General features: G+C 45.4%; 1 protein-coding gene across 1 annotated transcript in view; it reads right to left on the bottom strand.

Annotated features, from left to right (window-relative positions):
• NCBP1 (nuclear cap binding protein subunit 1) overlaps nt 1-25,774 on the bottom strand; it is a 90,642-nt gene extending 64,868 nt beyond the window's left edge. The window contains exons 1-6 of the mRNA XM_077475293.1: nt 25,526-25,774; nt 21,088-21,176; nt 20,181-20,281; nt 16,700-16,856; nt 16,311-16,418; nt 14,731-14,852 (exon numbers count right to left, since the gene is read on the bottom strand). Coding sequence (XP_077331419.1) covers nt 14,731-14,852; nt 16,311-16,418; nt 16,700-16,856; nt 20,181-20,281; nt 21,088-21,176; nt 25,526-25,559 — 611 coding nt within the window. The 5' untranslated portion in view covers nt 25,560-25,774. The remainder of the gene's footprint in view (nt 1-14,730; nt 14,853-16,310; nt 16,419-16,699; nt 16,857-20,180; nt 20,282-21,087; nt 21,177-25,525) is intronic.
• Between the last annotated feature and the right edge of the window lie 213 nt (nt 25,775-25,987).

The raw sequence follows: 25,987 nt of genomic DNA, 5'->3' as shown, positions 1-25,987 counted from the left end.
ACTTCTGTTAAAGAAGTCGTATGCAGGCTACCGTGAAGTCGCGCATGGATGCAGACTTCAAAGCCGCGCTTGGCGTGAACCGGCATTCATTGTTAAAGAATAACGCAACATACAATTTTTAATGACTAAACCAGTACATACTGATAGAATTGCTACAAATACAAGTTTTGTCATTCTATTTTAACCACTACAATACAGGGCACTTTCGCCCCCTTCCTTCCCAGCCCAAATTTTAGCTTTCAGCGCTCTTGCACTTTCAATTATAATTGCGCGGTCATGCTACACTGTACTCAAATTTTTATCATTTTGTTTGCACAAATATAGCTTTGTTTTGGTGGTATTTATTTACAGCTCCGTTTTTTTTTTTTCCGTTTTCTTTTTGTGATACAAGCAAAAAAAATTGCGTAAATTTGGAAAAAAGAAAATAATATTTTCTTCTATTTTAAAAGAAATCCAATAAAATCGAATTTGGTCATAAATTTAAGCCAAAATGTATTCTGCTACATGTCTTTGGTAAAAAAAAAATCCGTTAAGTGTATAATTGGTTTGCGTGATCACGGACATATGTACGCAAATGATCATGTACAGATGTGTGCAGGTGATCAAGGACATGTACGCAAATGATCATGTACAGATGTGTGCATGTGATTTTAGTGGGACATGCGTGTTTATTATTTGGGGACATGTGTGTTTATTATTTGGGGACATGTGTGGGGACATGCGTGTTTATTATTTGGGGACATGTGTGGGGACATGTGTGTTTACACTGTTTTAGACTAGGTTGGTAATCAGTGAGTAAAAAGCTGTAAAAACAGCTCATACTCACTGATCACCAGCCGGCTGCAGCGATCCGCTCTCCTCAGCGACGACAGCAACCAGCTGTTTGTTTACATCACATGACGAGTGTGAATAGACACGGTCGTCATGTGATCAGAAGGGGAAAATCACAGAGCCCTCCTGCCGATCCGAGATGCGCCGTGTCCGGGTGACACGAGCGCATCGGGATCGCACCGCTTCGCGGGCACATGCGCGATCCCCCTACTTCTGAAGGACATTCAGGAACGTCCAGTCAGAAGTAGAGAGCTCCCACCTGGCCGTATATATACATTGGCCGGGGTGGGAAGTAGTTAATTCTAAAAAAGTGACCAACTCCTACTCTTTCAGGTTAACATCTGTACAGGCAAGTTGCACATGTACCTGCACACCAAATGCAGTGCTTTTAAGAAAACACGCAGGGGTGCCATTAACTCTTAATGGCACCCCCACAAACTGAAATATTGGATTTTTGACTCACCATAAAATCCATTATTCTGAGTTAATTGACACAGACCTCCATTATTCAGGACCCTAGGGTTAAACCACCCACTACAGGAGTAGGGGGAAAAAAAAAAAAAAAAAAAGACTTGGCTACGCCTATGGGCAATCCTAGGCGGTATAGACCCCCCCTCTGCTATATGCCTTCAGTTTAGTAACAAGCAGTGTCAGAAGTATTACAACTCCTTAGAGGAGTGGGTGCTGTGTGTTAATGAACTCAGAGAAATGGATTTTACGGCAAGTCAAAAATCACATTTTCTCTTTCAATGACAGACGCAGCACTCCATTATTCAGAACCATAGGGACGTCCCAATGCAGTGCCAAACACGAGGGGTGGGACAACAAAAAAATCCCAGGGCTAATATAAGAGCCAACCAGGTAACAGGAACTCAGAACAAGCTGGAACCCAACCTGAACACCCCTTCAAGAGCGAATAGATCCTCTAAACCTGGGGTGTCCAAACTTTTTTCAAAGAGGAACGGATTTGATCAAGTGAACATGCGTGAGGGCCGACCATTTTGCCTGACATTCTTTGAACTGTTAAAATTCGGTCTAAGTATGTTCTTTCGAGCTCTAATACACGGCCCAAAAAGAATTCTCTTGCCTTTGTGGCTGTGTGTGGGGAAGAGATGAGCTTAGGCATATTATTTGGATATACTGTATTTATTGGTGCACAACACGGACCTTCACTTTAAGAGGGAAGTTTCAAGAAAAATAAATAAACACATTTTTTTTATTTTAAATAAAGAACTGTGAAGCAAAATAATGGTCAGTGCCCACCAATGTAGCCTCACCAAAGCCAGGAACCCCCCCCACCATAGCCAGGAACACACTGACAAGCGCCAAAGGAGACTCTTCTGTTTACATGGCGTCCTCTTTAATGGGATGTCTCGCCTCCTTTGATGGACAGAACAGTCGTCCAATGGCAGCGCCGGAGACGGGACTTCCTATTACAGAGGCCATCCGTAAACAGGAAATTCTGTGTACGGCGCTCGGTCCCGTCTCCTCCCTGTCCCTTCCAAGCATATACATCTTTTGTGGCCCCGGCACTGGGAGATAGTCGGGGGCCACAAAAGATATATGTCCAAATAACCAGCAGGGCCGTTCAAATGCCTGCTCTAAACAGTGGCCTGCAAAACTTCGGCCAAAAAGAAGCATCTGCAGATCCACATACACTTCGTAGAGTGTAGTAAAGTGTATACACCGATGACCAGTGGCCGCCGAATGCGACAGAAATGCCAAAGTCATCATCTGTCTGATTCCATCCAGAAATGGTGGCAGAAGAAGCAGACAGCCCCCTTCTTGGCCCGTTCCTGATGCGAGTCTGACCTCCAAAAAGTCTCAGTGGCTGATATATATATCAGAATCCCCCAAACCACATCCAGGGCATATAAAGGAAAAATCCTTAGGATGTGTTGACCAGGAACACAAGGAAGGCAACACAAAGTCCTTATTAAAAAGGAAATTCGAGGAAGGAACAATGTAAAAAGGGCAAAGAACCACCTTAACCTAGTGTAACCCTGGGTAAGGTGTACGACAAGATAATACCACACACACACACACACAAAAGAAAAACCACCAAGTTCAGATCCCACGGCAGTAGAAGAGACTGCACCGCAAAGGGGAGGTCGGAATTGGAGCCACTGAGAAATAACGAGGATGAATGCCCGGTCACTCACACCAGGATATATGCACTTTACCGGAGATGGACTCCCTAGCCATCAGCTGCGTCAGAATTGCAGCACCTGGCTCATCACAGCCAGGCCATTAAAACCAGCGACTCTAAAGCAGGATGGAAGAACGGCCCTTGGGACAGTAGATCCTCCCTGAGAGGCAGTCAGCAAAGAAAACTGGCGACCAGGCGCACCCGATCGGTGTACCCAAACTGACGGGACCCATCTGGAGCCAAAAGAATGACCGGAATCCCCGCAAACCTGAGTCTACGCAGAAGCTGGAAAGGAGGAAAGGCGAAGAGCAAAACATTACCGGCCCCATGGGTCACCAGAGCGATTGAGGTGCCCACCAGAAACCTTGGTACCATCCTGTTGAGCAAGGATGCAAACATATCTACCTCAGGAGTGCCCCATCGTAGACATTCAGTATCCGATGAAAGACGGCCCAGTGAAGGGCCCACCCCGTGGCCCAACCCAAGCAGACTTAGGCATCAGACTTAGTATTCCACTCCTGGAATGCGTATATCGGAGAGGGACGGAACAAGACGTTCTGCCCATTGGAGGATACTGGCAACTGCCAGGGCTGCCAACACCCAATTTGGCCCGCCCTGATGACTGACATAAGCCACTGCCGTTGCATTGTCCGACTGGATCTGTACCGGGAGCCCTTGAAGTCGATCTGTCCATGATCCAGACAGTCTGATCGCTCAAAGTTCCATGATATTGCGCGGTAGTCCGGATTCCACCAGCATCCCACAACCCAAAGCTCAGTCCCAGGACATCTCCCCACCCGGAGAGACTGGCATTGGTCACCCTGTTCAATACAAGGGGAGAAAGGATTTACGCCACGAAGAGTGAATCCACCAGACCAGGGAACCTCTAGTTTCCTGGCTCAGCCAAATCCGATTGTCCAGAGACCTCAGGCACTTGTCCCATTATGCCAGGATCACCCTGAAGGAAGCTTATATGGAACTGTGCAAAATGGAATCACCATTTTTATATCAGACCCAACACCCACATGCAGATCCGCAGGGAGGCCCACCTGCCAGACAACAGAAAATGAAAAATAGGATTTTTGTACTCACCGTAAAATCCTTTTCTCTGTAATTCACAGACCGACACAGCTCCTCTCTAACTAAATGGGTTGTTTAGCCTGCCATTAGGAGAACTAGGCAAAATTGTTACACAATATACAACTTTCAGCCCCGCCCCCCCCCCCCCAGGAGCGGACCCTGTGCAAACAACCCTCCCTTCTGCTCCCAGCAGACTCAATACGTCAACAAGCAGTATAACGTAGAGAAAAGGAGGGGTGGGTGCTGTGTCGCTCGGTGAATTACAGAGAAAATGATTTTACGGGGAGTACAAAAATCCTATTTTCTCTTATATTCACCGACCAACACAGCTCCTCTCTAACTAAATGGGGCGTCCCGAAGCAGTGCCAAACGAGGGGTGGGAAAACACAGCATTAAACCTTCATCCACCATGGCAAGTGGGAACTAGTGAAACAAAACCCCACAACCAGCAGTGTACGGAAAAACACACCGCCATAACCGGGCATTCTCAACAGGAGAGACCCCCAACACCGCAAGCTTTTTGCGGAAGTAACGCAACAGTGCATTAACAAAAACAGTACTGCGTTTTTACAAAAAAAAAAAAAAAAAAAAACACACACAGGAAAATCTCCATTTCAACTACATGGCCGCCTGCAAGACTTTGCGGCCAAAACAGGCATCAGCCGATGCACTGACGTCTATCTTGTAGAACTTGGTAAACGTATGGACAGACGACCAGGTCGCTGCCTTACACACCTGAGCGACAGACGCTTGGTGTCAGAAGGCCCAAGACGTTCCAACTGCTCTTGTAGAGCGAGCCCTGACTGGAAAGGGGGGCACCTGCCCCATCAAGGCATAGGCTTGTACTACAATCTGTCTGATCCACCTGGAAATGGTGGCAGACGAGACCGCCATACCCTTCTTCGGACCAGCCACTGAAACAAACAGCGAGTCTGACCTCCGAAAGGGAGCTGTGGCAGACAAATACGCTCTTAGAACCCTAACCACGTCAAGAGCGTGAAGGGCCACCTCTTTGGGGTGCTTCGGCTTAGGACACAACGATGGCAATACAATGTCCTCATTGATATGAAAAGCAGAGACCACCTTTGGCAGAAATGACGGTAGTGGACGCAACGCCACCTTATCCCTGTGGATAACCAGATAAGGCGACTTGCATGACAAGCCGATGTGATGGCCACTAGAAAGACCACCTTCTGTGAAAGGGTCAACAGGGGAATCTCCCTGATATTCTCAAATGGTGGCTTCTGAAGCGCCAACACCAGGTTCAAATCTCATGGGGGTAACTGTGGACGCACCAGAGGGACTACATGTCGAACCCCCTGAACAAAAGGTACTCACTGAGTGAGACGCCAGGGGTCGCTGGGAAAAAAAAATAAAATAAAAATAAATAAATTTAAAAAAAATAAAAAAAAAAAAAAAAAAAAAAAAAGACAGCCAGGGCTGAAATTTGCCCCTTAATGGTGCTCAGCGCCAATTTCTGGTCTACCCCTTGCTGAAGAAACAGCAGGATCCTGGATATAGAAAAGGAGCGCAGATGCCATCCTTTCTCCTCACACATGGAAATGTAGGCCTTCCAGGTACGATGGTATATCTTCCGTGAAGAAGATTTCCGCACCCGCAGCATAGTTGTAATTACCGAGTCCGACAGACCCCGGCTCGTCAATACCTGGCTCTCAATAGCCATGCCGTTAATGCCAGCGACAGTAAAGCGGGGTGAAAGATTGGACCTTGAGATAGGAGGTCCGCTCGTAGTGGCAGTCGCCAAGGGGCGTCTGCCACCAGATGCACGAGGTCTGCGTAACAGGGCCGCTGAGGCCAATCTGGGGCAACCAGGATTACTGGGATCCCCTCGGCTTCCACTCTGAAGCAGACGCGATAACAGCTTCAGTGGAGGAAAGCTATAAATCAGCCGGTACTGATCCCATGGAGCCACCAGCGCGTCTGACCGCGGACCTCTTGTCCTGGACACGAATCTTGGCACCTTCCGATTGAGACGGGAGGCCAACAGATCCCCATCTGGTGTGCCCCATTTCAGGCACAGCAGCCTGAATATCTCTGGATGCAACACCCAGTCTCCTGGGTCCAGCATCTGACGACTCAGTCCGCCTGTCAATTTTCCACCCCCGGGTTGTAAATGGCTGACAGGGCCGGAACGTGTTGCTCTGCCCACTGAAGTATGTGAGCGACCTCTCGAGCAGCGGCTGAGCTTCTTGTTCCCCCTTGGTGATTTATGTACACCACAGCTGTGGTGTTGTCCGACTGTATCCTGATCAGACGCCCTTGAAGACTCATTGACCAAGTGTGGAGGCATAGCCTGATCGCTCTCAATTCGAGCAGATTGATCGGCAACTTGGATTCCTCCGTCGACCAGACGCCCTGAGCTGACTGAATCCCCATCACTCCACCCCAGACGGATAGACTGGCGTCCGTAGTGATCATCGTCCATTTCAGAGGAAGGAATGATTTTCTGGACTGAATCACCGGGGACCTCAACTACCAGATCAGGGAGTCCCCGACTAGCTGGCTCACCTGGATCTGCCGATCCAGGGACAACGGAGATTTGTCCCATTTTGTCAAAATCTCCTTCTGCAGGACTCTGCTGTGGAACTGGGCATAAGGTACTGCCTCGAAGGAGGCCACCATGAGCCCCAGTACTTGCATGCAAAAGTGGAGCGACGCCCACTTGCGGCTCATCAGATTGACCGCAGATCTGAGAGTCAGAAATTTGTCTGAGGGGAGAAAAACCCTCGCTTCCCTGGAGTCCAATAGTAAACCCAGGTACTCCAGACGCCGAGTCGGTACAACCACCGACTTCTTAGGTTCAACAGCCACCCAAATTCTTGCAGGGTCTGCATGGCGATTGCCACATCCTCCTCCAATTCTGAGGCGGAAGATGCCCTCAGGAGGAGATAGTCTAGGTAACCCACGATCGCGATCCCGCGTTGTCGCAGAAATGCCAATACTGGAGCCAGTACCTTGGTAAAGACTCGGGGGGGGCTGATGCCAGGCCAAAAGGGAGAGCCACAAATTGGTAGTGTGCTTCCGACTGCCAAACGCAGAAATTTTTGATGCCGAAGGAATACGGGTATGTGCAGGTATGCATCCAGGATGTCTAAGGAACGCCAGGTAGTGCCCTTGGAGTGCAGCGACTACTGAGCGAACCGATTCCATTCTGAACCTCTGCACTTTTACAAAGTGATTGAGGGCTTTTAAGTCCAAGATCGGACGCACCCTTTCCTTCTTGGGAACCACAGATTTGAGTAGAACCCCTGGAAACGTTCCGATACCGGTACAATCACCCCCTGATTCAGCAAGTCCCATACCGCCCCTAACAGGGGGACGCAAGTATGCTGGAGGGGAAGAATCTGGTTGGCGGCCGAGAAACTGCAAACTTCCGAAGAAGACCCCCCACCCGATATGAGGGTGGGGGTAAACCTTCAAGCAGTAGCAATTTTGTTCGCAGGCTTGCGGTTCCAGGGACGCTTCTGACCGTCTGTGGGCGTCCTGTCGGGCTGGGGACGTTTTGCCGAAGCACCGGGCGGACGAAAAAGCCGTTTGCGAGTGGAAAAGGAGGGCCCTTGCCTGCGGCGTGGCTCCTTGGCCTTCCTGGCCCTACTCTTACCACCAGTGGCATTTTAATAATGTAATCCAACGAGGCTCCAAAGAGCCGGTCGCCAAGGAAGGAAAGATCCGTCAGGGCTTTCTTGGATGCCTGGTCAGCAGACCAGCATTTTAGCCAAATTAGGCACCACAGCTGACACTGAAGCCCTGGACAACAGAGGGAGAGTATCCAGGGCCGCGTCAAACGTACTTAAGGTCTTGCACTAGTTGGTCTGCTAGTTCCACGCAGACAGGGGAGGCGTTTTGCTCTCCCAATTCACAGTGCAAAAGTTTTGCCCACTCAGTCAGTGTCTGCGACACCAGTGCGGATGCCAGTACAACCGTAAACAAGGAACGCACCACAGCCTCGGCCCTCCTGTCCGTGGGATCCTTGAATGCAGGAGTGCCCTCAACCGGGATCATGGTTATTTTATTTAACCTGGATACTGGGGATCCACGACCGAAGGAGCCGACTACTTTTTGAGAAGGCTTTCCTCAAAGGGGTAATGCACCGCCATGTTTTTGGGGACCGAAAAGGTCCTTTCCGGGCGACCCCATTCCCTGTAGATGAATTTGTCAAAATAAGTCAAATACGGGAACACCTTAGGTGAACGTGCTGGCTTGCGGGACCCAAAAGGGACCGGTACATCAGCAGAGGGATCCGCTGGCTCCTGGATCTTCAGGGTATCACACACAGCTGTGATAAGTGCCCCAGGGACAATTCACACGCCTGAGGAGGAACTGCACTGAGGTAGAGACCTTTGAGGAACAGGCGGCTGTTCTTGTTAAAAGGTTCCTGGAGAAGGGATATAACAGGGATTTTTTGTCGGAAGCACTTCAGAGTGCCCGGGAAAAGGATAGGATGAAACTTTTGGAGGACAGAAGGGAAGATAGAGAGACACAGGATAAAGTTCCTTTTATTACCACTTTTTCGGTGCAACACCGTAGTATTAAGCGTTTAATACAGAAACACTGGCATTTATTAACAAGTGATCCGGTTCTTGGTACTATACTACTGGGTAAACCACAAGTAGTGTTTAAAGGGGTGTCATCTTTGGGAAATCGGATTGCACCAAGTGTACACGATCCCCCAAGTTCCAACAGGTGTTTTTTTCAGAATCTTAAGGGTTATTACAAATGTAAAAATTGCCAGGTTTGCACTTTAAACAGGTGCAAAGAAAGGAGGATTACCAATGTTGTATCAACCAGTACATCAAGGTCCTATGAAGTCAAACCTTTTATTACTTGCTCATCTGAGGGAGTGGTATATTTGATCCAGTGCCCTTGCGGCCTCCAATATATTGGGAGGACCAAGAGGGCACTGAAAGTGAGACTCAATGAACACATTGGGAATATAAGGAGAGGCTTTGATAAGCACCCGGTGTCACGCCATTTTGACCAAAGGCATAATAGGGACCCCTCTAATACCTTGTATATGGGCATTGACAAGTATAGGCCTCATTGGAGGGGTGGGTCATTGGTCAGAGAAATCTCAAAACAAGAGATGGCGTGGATACACAGACTCAGAACTTATGTCCCGTATGGCCTTAACGTGGATACGGATGTGAACGCATTCATTAACAATGCTTGAGTGCGTTCTCAGGCCTTATGGAAATTTGTTACCATCAGAATTTTTCTATTCCCCCTTCTTTTGATACTGTATTCTGTATTACATTTTGTATTGTTTCTTGCATTATTTTCAATATTTTCCTTTTTTGAATTGATTATTCTTATTTGGGATAGTCTGACAGAATATTTTGGCTTGTATTAGTGATATATATTATATATTTTTGTGAGCCCTCCCCGATGGCCTGTACTTTGGGCATGAAATATAGTGGTTTCTTGGCACCGTGCCCTACGGGCGGGATGGGATTGAGTTAGGGGTGGCATCCCTAAAATATATACTTAACTCTGAAATAAAAGGGGTTCACTCCTCCATAATAATCCATGGTTAAGGAGTCTGAGGGGATCACTAATAAATCAGTTTTTTGGATCCTTTTTTGTTTATGATGAGATATAATCAGAGCATACAAAGGAAAAGAAAATAAGTGCAGCATATGCTTTGAGCATATTTAAATTAAGGAAAAGGTGTGAGGTAGAATGGCTGTCTGATCCTTCTCCTTAGTGAGTGCACTATGGAGTTCTCATATGTATATACTTTTTATCAGCTCAGTTTCAAGTTTCATATTTGAGGATTTTTAATATGTATAGGTTATCGAGGTTTTTTGGTAATATTCAGTTTAATTTTATAGTGAATACATTGTTGCTAACCCTGTTTGCTATTATCCTGCCTCTATAATAATGTACCGTGGTGGTTTACCCTGGGTTGTTTCACGGGGTTAAACTTAGAGGGATAGACACAGGCGGATTGGGTATGTTCGATATTTTGATCTATAGATGGGAATGGGGCTTGGATTGGCTGTAGCCCATGTCGCTCCATGTGGGGGACCCGAAATCTATAGGATGCTCTGCGTTCCATCGGGGGCAAGTTGTGATGCGCCGGATGGAACGGTGGCCTCCGTGATATAGGGGGGCGAGCCTGAACCTTAGAGACTGTGGTGTGTTGGAGATCGAGTACAATACATCGTGTTTTTCCAGTAAGTGAGGGCGCCTCTGATGACAGCGGAGGTGCCGTCGATCGGATATGACGTAGTGGAAGTACTAATGAATAATAGTAATGGCACTAAGAATAAAAATCCTATTTTCTTTATCGTACATCATAGGACACAGAGCCTTAAGTATTTACTTAGTGGAACGTCCCATAGCAATGCTACTCGAGGGGAGACAACCCGTAGAGCACCCCCAGACCTTGAGGACTTTTACTGCTGCCTGCAGCACACTGCACCCGAAGGAGATATCCTCATTCCTTCTTTACATCCACTTGGTAAAATTTTGTGAATGTATGGACCAAAGACCAAGTTGCGGCCTTGCAGATCTGAGCAAAGGAGGCCTGGTGATGCACTGCCCAAGAAGCACTAACGTGCTCTGGTAGAGTGCACCTTAACTTGAATAGGGGGAATCTTACCCCTTAAATCATAAGTTTGAATTATAACTTGCTGAATCCACTTAGCAACAGTGGATTTCGACGCTGCCTGTCCTTTTTAGGACCCTCTGGCAGAATAAATAAGACAGTCTAACAAATCTGAGCAATTCTCATTAAATAGATTTTCACTGCTCTCACTACATCAAGACAATGTAGCGACTTTTCTTCCCTGGAACATGGTTTTTGGAAAAATAATGGCAGGACAGTATCTACATTCAGATGAAAGCCTGAAACCACTTTTGGCAAAAAGACTGGACGAGGGCGTAACACCACTCTGTCCACATGAATAATCAAACATGGCTCTTTACAAGAAAGAACAGCAAATTCTGAAACCCTCCTTGTGGAGGATATAGCAAACAAAAATATAAGCTTCCTAATCAGGAGGACTAAGGGAACATGCTGTAACGGTTCAAATGGCGTTTTTTTTTTTTAACACTGACAAAACTAAATTCAAGTCCCAAGGGGTTAAAAGGTGCTTTAACTGGCAGATTAATCCACATCACCCCTTGCATAAAACCCCGGACTAAAGAACGCGTAGCAAGCAGCCTTTGTAAAAAAAAAAAAAAAAAAAAAAAAAAAAAAAAAAACACGATAAGGCTGAGACTTGGCCCTTAATAGTACTTAGGGCCAACTTCATCTCTACGCCCAATTGTAGAAAGGCAAGGATTCTGCCTACATCTCCGAGGGTGCCAACCCTTGGATTCACACCAGGAAACGTAAGCTTTCCAAACGCTATAATATACAGCTCTGGAAACTGGTTTCCTTGCATTTATTAAAGTTGAGACAACAGACTTGGAAAGCCCACGTTTCTTCAGAATCTGGGTTTCAATAGCCAAGCCGTTAAACTTAGCGCTCGTAAAGTAGGATGGAATATCAGACCACGTGATAGCAGGTTTGGCCTTAATGGGAGAGGCCAAGGACCTTCCACTGCCATCTTTACAATCTCTGCATACCGTGACCTTCTGGGCCATGCTGTGCTACCAGAATTACCGACTTTCTTTCCAGCTTGATCCTGAAAAGAAGTCGAGGCAGCCAATGAATCGGGGGAAAGCGTAGATCAGTGAAAGTGGATTCCTTGTTCTGGACACAAAGTTGACTAACTTCATGTAGAATCTGGACACTAGAAGATCTATGTCCGGAGTCCCCCATCTTTGGCAAACAGCCCGAAACACTTTGGTGTGAAGAGACCATTCCCCTGGGAATAACTGCTGGCGACTTAGATAGTCCGCCAGAGAATTTTCTACTGCTGGAATGAAAACTGCAGATAGGGATGGGATATTTCTTTATGCCCAAATAAGGATATGGTTCACCTCTCTCTGAGAGGAGAGACTCTTGGTGCCCCCTTGGTGATTGATATAGGCCACAGCTATGGCATTGTTGGATTGAATCTGGACTGGACAATTCTTTAACCTGGAGGTCCAGGTTTTCAGAGCCAGATAAACCGCTCAAATCTCTAGGATGTTGATGGGCAGGGCTCTTGAGTTTTGACCGTCTCTGGACAGTCTCTCCTAGTACCGCTCCCCAGCCCCGAGAGGCTGACATCTGTCGTTACTACTTTCCAGATTATTGGTTTGAAGGATTTCCCCTTCAGCAAACTCTGGCTTCATAACAACCAACTGAGGCTTTGAGACACTCTTGGGGACAGCTACATTGGCAAGTCCAAAGCTTCGATCGTCTTGTTCCAGGCAGAGAGGATTCTGTTTTGCAACAGTCTTGAATGGAACTGGGCATAGGGGACTGCTTAGAATGAAGCTACCATCTTTCCCAACAACCTCATGCAAAGGCTTTTGCTTTTGACTTGACCATCCGTACCAGCTCTTGTATGCAGTTGATCTTTGCTGGAGGCAAGAACACCCTTTTCTGGGCTGTATCTATGATCAAGCCTAAGTAATCCAGCCTTATAATGGTTTTAAGGAAGACTTCTCTAGGTTGAGGATCCAACCGAGACTTTCCAGGTAACTGGTTGTAATGCGTACACTGTGCCTTAAGGGAGTCACTGGCTGGTCTATTAACAATAGATTATCTAGGTAAGCCAATGCTGTTATGCCCTGTGGCCTCAAACTAGCTAGAGGTGGGGCCAGTATTTTTGTGAATACCCGTGGTGCTGTGGCTAGCCTGAAGGGTAAGGCTGTGAACTGAAAGTGCCGTTGTTGCACTTGGAATCACAGAAACTTTTGGAGAGTGGAAAATTTAGGGAAATGCAGATGTGTCCCTGATGACGATGGATGCCAAAAGTTCTCCACCTTGTAGGATGGAGACCACTGACCTGATCGATTCCATTGAAAATGAGCGAATTTTTAGGATTTATTTTTTTTTGTTCTGTGGGGATTTGTAAGATCACCTAGTCAATAATTGGTCTAATGCTTGAAACAGCGATTTGTCTTTTCCCTGGATCCTTGGGAACGTTTGACCTCAGAAAGTGAGATGGTGGAAACTCCCGAAAACACTAGTTTGTATCCTAGAGTCACTGTGGAGAGAGCCCATCTGTCCCGAGTTTCCCTCTGCCAGACTTCTGCAAAATGCAGAAGTCTTTCCGTCACCTTGGTGAGGGAAGACGCCTCTTCATGAAGAGGCCTTAGTATTCTGCTTTGTAGTCTTACGGCTCCAGGTCTTCCTTTGAGCCTGACCCTGTGATTTTCCTCTGGAATCCAATGGTGGAAGCCGTTTCCACTGCCTAAAGGCAGTAGCGAGGAGAGCCCGTACTTAGACCCCTTTCACACCGAGGGTGTTTTGCAGGTGGTATAGCGCTAGAAATATTGCCTGCAATCCACCCTCAAACTGCTGCTCCATTCACTCCAGTGTGAAAGCCAGAGGGCTTTCACACTGGAGCGGAGCGCTGGCAGGACGTTAGGAAAAGTCCTGCCAGCAGCTTCTTTGGAATGCGGCCGCTAGCGGGGGGTAAAAGTGCCCCGCTAGCACCCAAAATGCTCTGCAAATCAGACGGTAAAAAGACGCTGAAAATAACCGCGTTTTACCGCCGACGCAATGGATGGCTTGGTGTGAAAGCCACCTTACCGATTCAGCGAAGCGCGTGGGTAATGCTCCCAGATCGATCCCCTCGCCACCGAAATGAGGGGGCTGTCGACCATGAAGAACGCTGCGACTCAGGCTGAGACCTGGCCGTACGCAACCTAGCGAGACATTTAACTCACAGGGCCAGCCCCCTTCCTAGCACGTAGCTGCAGTCCGCAAGCGCTCGCAAGACTGGTGGAGACCACTGGACCTTAGCGTCCAGCTGTCGCCCAGCCCGGCAGTCGATTGTAGATCTCACCGGAGAAAAATCCAGGAAAAAAAAAAAAAAAAAACAACACCTGAAGACCTATAGCAGAGCGAGCTATGCCCATAGGCTTCGCCAAGTCTTTTTCTGCCTAGTATCCTACTCCTGTGTGGGGGGGGGGGGGGGGGGGTGGCGGCTTTCTAACCCTATGGTTGTGAATAATGGAGCACTGTGTGTCAATGAACGAAAAAGAAAAGCGAGGTGTGGTTTCCCTCATGCAGAAACTCAAAAGTACCATGTGGCCAAATAATTAAAGGCGCAGGGAAATTTTTCCTACAGGAAATAAAAAAGGTACAGAAGCCCTTTACAATGTATAGGCTGCTGTGCACATGCAAAATCGCTTAGATGTGACCCTAGCCTTAAAGTGTGGTCAAAGAAATAATCAGACAGACACTATACTAAATACCATGTCCACACTGTCCAATAAGCCGAATTTGGCAGTGCTGCTCAGTGTAGTCCAAAAGCTAAACAGACCTTTTCAGGCATACCATCTTACCACATCAGCACAATACGTGTACACTTGTACAGAGGAGTATGGCCTTCACTCAACTATTAGCATAGAGCACATTTACCCTAAAGGAAAAAGTGTATTTTTAGCCATTTCCAAGACCTGCCTTTACACATTCCTACTGGCTTATTACTATGAAAATAAAAAATTTGCAGTAGGTAGAAAGGGGCAGGCGTACTTTGGCACAATCATGAAGTGCCAAAACATACCTGCCCATCAGGAGGGCTTAACAGAATACATACTTGAGGTAACTTTCAACTTGTGAGAAAATACGGTCCATCTCAACATCCTTCTTCTCATAAAGTTCTTTTCCAACCCAGGGTAAGGAGGAAAGGACAGCAAACACATACCAGTCCGATCGAACCTAAATAGAAAACATGCCAAGATCACCACTCAAGATATGACTGAAAGCCACAATTTATAATAAACTCAACACATTTTTATAGCTGGTACACAACACTTATCTCCTGCTGTCCATTTCAGTTTACTGGCCATTATCAGGGAAGAATAAAACAGCAACCCCAGTTTACATTATATTGCCTAGCACTGCAACATTACTTCACACTGAGGCCTTGTTTTTATTCATAAAATATAGGTTGCTGTATAGAGCCTTGCTTTTTTTTTCCCTGTTCAAAATTGCAGTTTACCCCCCCCCCCCACTATGTTCAATACAGAATTGAAACAAACCATAACATTCAGGTTTATCATAACTATTTGCATAAAATCACATTGTTCTGAGGAAAGTTGTAGTGTTTACATCCCTAGTGGAGAAGATGTAGGGAATCTCACCAAAATGAAATTCCTAATGCAGGGGATACTTCAAATTTTACTTGTATCCTAGTGCAGATTACTGAGAAAAAATATCAATCACTGAAGCAAGAAAATAACCTGGAGGTGTTTATCCCCAGCAGTGTAAAAACATTGCATTACATTTTTTGGGGGGGGGGGGGGGGAATTGTGGCTGCAGACTGCAATAGAAATGTATTTTTTAATAAATTGCAAAATGGCTTTGTATCAGTTTTATCACCAGTGTAGATGCAGCATTGGTCCATGGTTCTACACCAAGAACAAAGCAATCAAGGACTGCTCATCAGTTCTCAGGTCCATTCTGAGCACAAAGTCAGGACTGTCAGTCGCCACTCTGTACTCTGCCTTCTGACCATGCAGTAAAGGATAATGGAGAGGGTGGGAGTGGATGGCACAGGCGCTCAGCAGCACATCAAGAGGTTGGGCCAGCTACCGGTCAGGAATCTGGTCTAATCCCAACATTATTGCGGGGATCCCTGCAGAGCCGACCAGGTCTGATGTCAGCCGCCTTTAGCCTGCTGTCGGCTGAATCTGTTCAACAGGAGTGCACAACAAAGTGCTCTCCTGTGACCCACAGGAGAAATATTGCCAAAAGAGCTTTGTTTATATTTCCACATTTGGTTTTTAATGAAAGTGCATTTTTCCATTAATGCTGTGGTAGGGCCTATCTGCCACTTAATAGATGCAGACCAAAGAGGATATACCCATTTAAATGATGATATGAGGTGACTCTCCTCCCTTAACTTTCTTCAACATGAATGAATGATTAAAGTGAACGTATAAAATCATATTTGCGTACCAGTCCTATGTGTTCTCTGCATAGTTTCTGGCAGAAAGCTCTCGTAATTGGGAGCTGCTCATGTGACCGCCAATCACGGTGGTCACATGGCCATAAGCCCCGCCTAGCCTCCCGACATCTGAAATACCTTAAAGGGCAGGTAGGCACCAGTACCAAGAGGTTAATCTCAGCTCAAGCTTACTGCCTCTTCTCATAATCATGACTGACATTTTTTACCTGAGGTATATCTTCTTCCTGAGTGACCCCAACAAAGTTCTCAAACATTGCAACCATAGAAGGTGCTGCAATAACATGGCAATTCACAAGATCAGAAAGAAAGCGTACCTGTATAACAAGATTGTGAAAGACAAAAATCAGAAAAGAGAAAAATGGATGGGTTAGATTTCCTATGAAATTCAATTCAAGTTCTTAAACCCAAGCATAAGGATTTTAATTTCTTGCTACTTAAAAATATATCATCATCGACAGCACACTGATTTAAGTTCACAGCAATGAAATTACTGCCAACAAGTTTGGTCTTTTACTAGGATGATGGCCTGTGTAGTTCTAGCCTAAATTTTACAGGTCTCACTTGTCAATAGTACATTATTTGAAGAGTTGCTTACAACGTAAGAAGCTTCTGTATACAAATTGGATTTTATAGTTTCTTTGAGCTGACGAATCATGGCTTCTACGAATTCCCCACCGAAGTTGTAGTTTCTAGCATTTAACAACCCCACTAACGTAGTGTAAACAGTCATTTTCTCTGGCAAACAACGAGAACTGCAAAAAAAAAAAAAATATATATATATTAAAAATGGTGTTTAAACTTATGGGCTTGAAAATATGTAAAAGTAATATCAAATGTTTCATGAACATGCCCCAGTGCTTGCAACAAATAACCATTTAAAGTGAAAAAAAAAAAAAGGAAGAATAGAATACACACACACTAACCAGTCCTTAAAATTTTCACCGGTTAAATCGCTATAAAACTGAAGAAATGACATTTTGCTTCAACACAAAGTAGTGAGTGTACAGCTTGTACAAGTGTAAAATTTGCTGTCCCTAAAAATCCACTAGCAACAATAGATTACATCCCCAAGTAAGAATGGCCGAAAAGTGTCTATTTTGTGTGGCCACCATTTTCCAGCACTGCCTTAACCCTCTTGGGCATGGAGTTCACCAGAGCTTCACAAGTTGCCACTGGAGTCCTCTTCCACTCCTCCATGACAAAATCACAGAGCTGGTGGAAGTTGGAGACCTTGCGCTCCTCCACCTTCCGTTTGAGGATGCCCCACAGATGCTCAATAGGGTTTAGGTCTTGAGTAGGGATAAGCTCCGGCGTGTTCTTCCTGGCAGGCTCTGCACGTGGAGTACGTGAACACTCCGGAGCTCACCCTTAGTCTCGAGACATGCTTGGCCAGTCCATCACCCTTTCCCTCATCTTCTTTTGCAAGGCAGTGGTCGTCTTGGAGGTGTGTTTGGGGTCGTCATCACATTGGAATACTGCCCTGCAGCCGAGTCTCTGAAGGGAGGGGATCATGCTCTGCTTCAGTATGACACAGTACATGTTGGCATTCATGGTTCTTTCAATGAACTGTAGCTCCCCAGTGTTGGCAGTACTCATGCAGCCCCAGACCATGACACTCCCACCACCATGCTCGACTGTAGGCAAGACACTTGTCTGTACTTCTCACTTGGCTGCTGCCCCACATGCCTGACACCATCTAAACCAAATAAGTTTATCTTGATCTCAGACTACAGGACATGGTTCCAGTAATCCATGTCCTTAGTCTACTTGTCTTCAGCAAACTGATTGCAGGCTCTCTTGTGCATCTTTAGAAGAGGCTTCTTTCTGGGATGACAGCCATGGAGACCAATTTGATGCCGACACACACACCCCGACCCCCACCCCCAAACCCCTTCAACCTCTGCAGCAATGCTGGCAGCACTCATACGGCTATTTCCCAAAAGACAACCTCTGGATATGATGCGGAGCACATGCACTCAACTTCTTTGGTCGACCATGGCTAGGCCCGAGTGCAACCTGTCCCGTTTAACCGTTGTATGGTCTTGGCCACCGTGCTGCAGCTCAGTTTCAGGGTCTTAGCAATCCTTTATAGCCTAGGCCATCTTTACGTAGAGCAACAATGCTTTTTTTTTTCAGATCCTCTGAGTTCTTTACCATGAGGTGCCATGCTGGACTTTCAGTGACCAGTATGAGAAGAGAGAAGTGGGAGCAATAATGCCAAATTTAACACACCTGCTTACCATTCACACCCGAGACCTTGTAACACTAACAAGTCACATGACACCAGGGAGGGAAAATGGCTAATTGGGCCCAATTTGGACATTTTCACTTAGGGGTGTACTCACTTTTGTTGCCAGAGGTTTAGACATTAATGGCTGGGTGTTGAGTTATTTTGAGGGGACATTAAATGTACTGTTATACAAGCTGTGCACTCACTACTTTACATTGAAGCAACGTGTAATTTCTTCAGTTTTGTCACATGAAAAGATAATAAAATATTTACAAAAATGTGAGGAGTATCCCCACTTTTGTGAGATACTGTATACTGCGGCAGGGCAGACACTCTGCGCCAGATCACGGGGCGTGCAAAAGTGTGCCACCAGCGACCCGCTCCCTCCGATTAGGCACAGTGGGAGCTGATCTGCTGGTACCGCAGACTCTATATGTCCGCCGACACCTGTCGATCATTAGGCAGAGAGCCGGAATGATGATCTGCATATGTAAACAGGGCAGGTCGCCATTCTGTCATTAGGGAAGGAAGCAAAGCAGGAACATGGATAAATGCTTTCCTGTAGTAAAAGCACCTCTCCCCAGTGCACAAACACTGGCTAGGCACACAGTTAACCCTTTGATCACCACTGACGTTTAACCCCTTCCCAGTCAGCGTCAGTAGTGATGGTGCATATTTTTAGCACTGATCACCATTAGTGTCATTGGTCCCCAAAAATTGGCAGTTAAGTGTCTGCCGCAATATTGCAGTGCCGCTATAAGTTGCTGATCGCCGCCATTACTAGTAGGATAAAAAAACATACCATAGTTTGTAGATGCTATATCTTTTGTGCAAGCCAATCATACGCTTATTGGATTTTTTTGTACCAAAAATATGTAGCAAAATACATATTGGCCTAAATTGATGAAGACTTAATCTATTTGCGAGGCAAAAAAGAAAAAAAAAAAAAAAAAAAAAAAAAATTGTTTGGGTACAGTGTTGCACTTGTCAGTTAAAGTAACGCACCGTATCGCCCCCCCCCAAAAAAAAAAATAAATGGCCTGGTCAAACAAAAAAAAACAGGCAGCAGGGTGTCAGTGTCTCTCTCTAAGCCTAATGCGGTTGCTGCTCCTTTCTTGGCATCACCAGTACTATTCATAACCTGTACTGCTCGCAGTGGCAGGAGACGCTTCACCTGATCTACAAAGACTTTATTGCTGTCTGGTCATCTGTATCCCTGTTGGAGATTTTTCTACTTTACTGTCTGGCTGACAGCTCGTGACAGGGAAAAGAAGCGAAGGGAAACTCAACAGGGGTTATTTAAGAAAGGCAAATCCACTTTGCACTACAAGTGCAAAGTGTACTTAAAATTGCACTGAAAGTGCACTCACTGTAGATCCGAGGGGGGATATGCAAGGAAAATAAAACAGCATTTTAGCTTGCACATGATTGGATGATAAAATCAGCAGAGCTTCCCCTCATTTCAGATCTACCCCTTAGAGTTACAGCAACTGCAGTTCCAAGTGCACTTTCAGGGCAATTTGCACTTGTGCAAAGTGGATTTGCCTTTCACAAATAACCCCAATGAGTCCTCAGATAGCAATAAAACCTGAAAGAGGTTTTTACCATTCCATACAGTACAGGAAAAAAAAAAAAAGTTACTACATGTACATGTTTTATTATAAGCTAGTTAGAATTACCAATTAATTCTAAACTGTGTGAATTAGATTAATGGAGCAGCACAAGTACAAATTAATTTACCATATTCCCGGTTTATGGTGCAGAGACCAGCTGAAAGGAAACAAACTTAAAAAAACAAACACTATTTTAGAAAGCATTCCAAATATAATGGAGGACACACACTTACACCGAACAGAGGATTCTTAAGATAATACTTTTATAGTTTGGTAGATCAGCTTCCAAGACACCAGCAAGGCCCTCCAAGTTACTTTCAAGCGATGATGAGCTCTGACAAAAACAGACCACAAAGTTTGATTTACAGTTAAACACAGCTACTTCTTAAAAACCACATAATTAGCAAAATAATTTGGTTATGCTTTTCAAAAAATCTTCTATTTAAGAAAAAAAAAAAATAATATCTTAGCTATCAGATAACATTTTAAAAGGGGTTGTAAGCACTTTAAAAAAAAAAAAAAAAACGTCATACTTACCTCCACTGTGTGGTTCGTTTTGCACAGAGTGGCCCTGATCCACCCCTTCTGGGGACCCCTGGCGACACTTAACTCCTCCCTTGAATTGGGTGTCCACGCTGGAGAAGCGCTCTCTTTGGTGGACACCCATGTGGGCACGCTCCCGAGTCCTGCTTCTGCGTGTATTCACACAGAAAGCCTGACTCGGCTCCACCCCACAACCCACGTCATTGGATTTGATCAACAGCAGTGGGAACCAATGGCAGAACGCGTCTCCACCGTGGGAAAGAAAGAGGAGGAGAGGGGGGCGTGGGCTGCTCAGTGTCAGAAGTTTTTTCACCTTAACGCATTAAGGTGAAAAAACACGAGTTTACAACCCCTTTAAATCACCCTAGTGACCAACAGAATCATAACCCGCCAAACTTAAATAACCTCCATTTTCCATAGGCGACAGTTTAAAAGCCCCTGCAGGTCATCCATTTAGAGTTAATTGTGCATAATGGGACTAGATATATTGCACTCAAGTGAAGTGCAATCACAGTTTTTGCTCATAGGATCCCCGATTTGTGTGTTTGTATAATGGGGCTCATTTTTTTGGGGGTAGGTTGGGATCTAAATGTATACCTTCTCTCCAACTCTACATATCAATGACTCCAAGCGCCCTTCTATTTCAAGTGGTTCAGATGCTCGTCTCCTTTTGTGAGGTTGTCCTCCTGTGTGCAAAGACAAAAACAGGTGCATTCAGGGCCATGATGCCTTCAGCTTTCCTATCAAAAAGTGTCTTATCCATCAAACTTACAGCAGAGAAAGCAGGACAGGCAAATTATATAGACTATTCATAATAAAATTTCCAAAGAATACTGAAGTTATGCATTATATATTTTCTAAGCAAAAAAAAAAATGTATCCTCTTGCTGACTACTATATGGTAAACTAATGATTTTGGGAATACATTGTCTCTTCAGTAAAAACAAAAATAATAATAATAATAATAATAATAATAATTATTAAAACAGACATGCGAGAATGCTATGCATGTTCCGAAGGACATATGGACCCTGCTCTGGTCTTGATGATGTCAAGACCCCAGACTTCAAGAGCACAGAGGTGCAGAAGCTACAGGGACCGGTGTAGCTCTGAGGAGAAGCGGAGGCTTGGGTATCTCTCCTTATATTGTTCCCCTAGACAAAAGTGAGCAATCTTTTTTTTTATTTGCCAAGAAATAGGCTTTGATCTTTCAGGCCAGGCTTTTGGAGGTCTACACCTGCTGAAAACACACAATAAGCATTATGGGAACAACAACATTTTTGATACTTTGTGCATCTCCTAATTTGTCCTTTACACACCCCACCCAAGAGATACCACAGAGCCACTGAGAGGTAGCACAGCATCAAAGGTTGCCCATCAGTATGATGACTCCGAGTGCGTGTAAGTAATGAGCCAATCAGTATACTACACGCAACCCCTGTTAGCTATACTCCCTCAAAGGCCACACACATCCTTACCCTCACCACTGCTGGGTTTTAATGTGGGGGGGGGAAAAAAAAAATTCCAACACAAGTGTTATGTTTCCTCTATCAGCAAAACTTATTTCCATTTTGGTTAAAAATGCCTGCATTTGCACATTTAATTAGGGATGCACCAAAATTTCGGCTGCCGAAACATATCGGCCGAAAATGCCCTTTTCGGCAATTTGCCGAAAGGAAAAAACGGCCGATAATGGAGCCGAAAATGGGGCGGGGCAGAGCACCATCATGGAGGGTATATAGCGCAGGAGAGCCGCCTGGTTGAATAGAGTGCCGGGAACATCACAACTTTAATTTCAATAGCTGTGTGTTCTCCGTCGCACGCCGTCACATACAGCCCCTCCCCCTTGTTTGAGGAACTTTGACAGATCACCCGTCCCAGGATTGGACGGGTGATCTGTCTATCAAAGTGCCTGGACGGGGGGGGGGGGGGGCTGTATGTGACGGTGCGAGACGGGGAACACACAGCTATTGAAATTAAAGTTGTGATGTTCCCGGCACTCTATTCAACCAGGCGGCTCTCCTCTCTCTTCCCTGTACTGGAGACAACACACTAGCTGTACTTATCCCCCGTACCACGTCCCCAGTCTCTGACCATCCCCCGTACCACGTCCCCAGTCTCTGACCATCCCCCGTACCACGTCCCCAGTCTCTGAACATCCCCCGTATAAAAAGATTTTTTAAAAACAGTCATTTTCGGTATCGGTTTTCGGCGTAGTGTATTTTTCCATTTTCGGTACCAAAAAACCCATTCGGTGCACCCCTACATTTAATATTTATATAAAAGAATTAAATCCGTTTGAAGATTACTTACATTGTCCAATAAAATCTGCTAATATGCCGTGAGCAGAAAAAAAAAGTGCCAGCCAGCACTCCATGACAAGGGTGCTAACCTGAGACAACTATAGGACGACACAATGTTCCACATCAATACAGCTCATGAGACACACATGTAATCATGACACAAACAGCTCCACTCCAGGCAAAAAATTTTTTGCAGGGACAAAAAAAGTGCATTTACTTTTTTTGTAGGAGCATGTAAAGCATTCCACTTCTGAACAGCAGACTGTCAGTGTAAGCTGTCTGCTTGTACCTCCGATATGCGCAGGTAGTTACACAGCGACAGGAAGAATCAATGAACTACCAAGAGTGCTCATCAGCACTCTGTTAGTTGAGAACTGAAAGCTGTCAGCCGCAAAAGTTGTAGTTCATTCATTCACATGAATGACACGTAGTGGCTACAAGATTTGAACCAACCTACACCCACCCCCCCTACCCCCCCCATGGGATGGGTGGAAAATGCAACATGTTCCCAAAGATGAACCTTTCTTTTAAATTGGTTCTGTTTGGGCCAATGTAAGTATACATATTCCATACCTGGCCAATCCCTCCAGAAGTGAAGAATCACCCTAGTAGCCACCGCTACAGCAGCGATCCTTAATGTCCACATCAGAGAACACCTTACATTCATACATGTTCTCTGAATGGTGCCCATGCCGAGTGTGCATTTTTAGCACTGATCACTGAATTAGTGTCACTAATCCCAAAAAGAGTCAAAAAAGTGTCAGAGAGTCGGACTGTCCACCGCAATATCGCAGTCCCACTATAAAAGTCACTGATTGCCACTGTTATGTTGATATGTGACTCTCTCAAAATGCGCATGCGACATACAATCTTCTTGTATGCGTCCCATACCATTGCTTTGCGACTGTGTTCTGTCAATATTGAAAGACCTGAATAGTCCATGAGCAGCATTTACAGAAAAATGGCTTTTCTTTAAAAGCGCCATTCAAGAGCGAGTGTTTCCTATCGACAGAACACTTGTTGCAAAGTGAGTGGAACGCATACCGGAAGATTGTAGGTCTCATGCACAGTTCGGGAGCATCTCATACCTATAGAACGTCCCATATCACTGCCATTACTAGTAATAAATACAAATAAAAATGATATACATAGTTTGAAGATGCTATAACTTTTGCACAAACTAGGGTTGCACCGATACAACTTTTTTTTTTTTTTTTAAACCAAATACCGATACATTTCTCCCCCCCCCCCCCCCGCCGATACTGATTAGATACTTTTTTTAATGTCATGTGACAGTGGCACTAATATGCAGCACTGATGGTGTGAGTTGGTGGGGGTGAATGGATGGTGTCAGTGTTTTTTTTTTTTTTTTTAAATGTTTACAATTTAACCTTTAAATATTTATTATGATTTTTTTCTTTGGGGGGCGCCTTTGGTGAGCTATCACTATCAGGGGTCTAAACAGACCCCTTACATCTCCCCTTGGAGACAGGAAAAGGGACTGCGTACACAGATTCCCCAGTCCCTTTCTCTGCAGCCCCAGCTTCACTGAATATGAATGGACAGGCGTAAACAGTTTACAATGCTCAGATATGGACAGTCAGTGATCACTGACTGTGCATTCCAAAAAGGAAGGAGCCAGTAAATTACAGAGCACCGATCTCCCTGTATAGCTTTCAATAAAGCATCTGACATCCGCAGGCGGGAGGGAGGACCAGCACCTATACGGGGGGGGTTGGGAAATCTGTGTACCTCCCCCGGACTGCCGCATTGATCACCTGTGAGCCTGCCTGGCCCCCCCCTGCTACGCTGAGGATGGTATTGGACCAAGCATCGGAGCAACCCTAGCGCAAACCAATCAGTATACGCTTATTGGGAATGTTTTTAACAAAAATAGGTAGCAGGGTACATATTGGCCTAAATTTATGAAGGAATTTGTTTTTTTTGATTGCGAATAGAAAAAAAATTATATATGTTTTTTCCCTCCCAATATTAGTGTTTTTTCTTTATAGCACAAAAAAAATAAAAAAGCCACACACACGCAATGTCAAATAGCACCAAAAGAAAGATCTATTTGAGGGGATAAAAAAAAAAAAAAAAAAATCTTATTTGGGTACAGTGTCACAGGACCGTGCAATTGTCAAGTTAAAGCGTAGTACTGCATCGCAAAAAAAAACAAAAAACGGCTTGGTCAGGCAGGGGAGCTGAAGCGGTTCAGAGTGAATTTTCACATAAAAAAATAAAAACACACCCCATGGCAAAGCTGCGGAGGGGAGATGAGCATAATTTATGCATATACATGTGTAAACGTGCATATGAGAGTAAATGCACTTCAATGTTCATATTTTGAGGCCAGAAAAAACGCATTTACTTTTATCATATGCGCATAAACGCACGTACATACTCAACATTAAGGGATTTTTTTTTTCCTGGCAAAAAAATAAAAAAAGCCTGCATATTTGGAGTATGAATTGATACATACACGCGTGTGCAGAAGGGTTTACATGACTGGACCCATAATAATTTCCACACACAAGAGAACCAATGTGTATTGCTGTGTACAGTGACCAATGTACTGAACTTAGAATGCACATCTGCCCATATCTAAGAAGTCAGCCCTACAGCAGAGCCCAGAGTATTAGCTTTGTGCATTACAAAGGATTCAGAGTCTCACAACACACAGCTACAAGCTGCGTTTATTCACATAGAACCCCCCCTCATAGAGTCTCTCACCATCACTCTCATCGCTGTGCCTCCGCCGAGACATGGCTGCTCCCCGGTTATGATCCTCTCCGTGCAGATAGCGGACGAGCTCGGCTCCGAAAGGCGCAAGACTACCAGAAAATCTCGCGAGGGCTTCAACGGATTCCCGCTCTGATTGGCCGGCCGGTTTCTGGAACTTACTCCAGAGGCACCAAAGAGAGAAGCGTGCACGGCTGTAGGACGCCGCTGGCAGCCGCTTCCGGTTCTCACAGAATGGGAGGCCAGGCAGAGAGACGTTCTTGCCAGGCACTAGGTTAGCGCGTCTATGGTTTTAGAGGGGGGGTGTGAACTTCCGGGAGGCCTGTTCTCTGAGGGAGCGTGTGTAAAGCGCAGAACTTCGATGTTGCTGTGGAAAGGCATGCTTATTATTGGTGTCAGTGCCTACCCTTCTTAGTGACAACTGCTCTGCCTATTTCTTTTATGAATGTCACA

The sequence above is a fragment of the Lithobates pipiens genome, unplaced genomic scaffold, assembly GCF_037356315.1.
Source record: "Lithobates pipiens isolate NorthernLeopardFrog02 unplaced genomic scaffold, aLitPip1_a1.2 Scaffold_13, whole genome shotgun sequence".
Taxonomy (NCBI): Eukaryota; Metazoa; Chordata; class Amphibia; order Anura; family Ranidae; genus Lithobates; species Lithobates pipiens.
The sequence above is the reverse complement of the archived record's forward strand: the minus strand, read 5'-3'. Positions and strand labels throughout refer to the sequence as shown.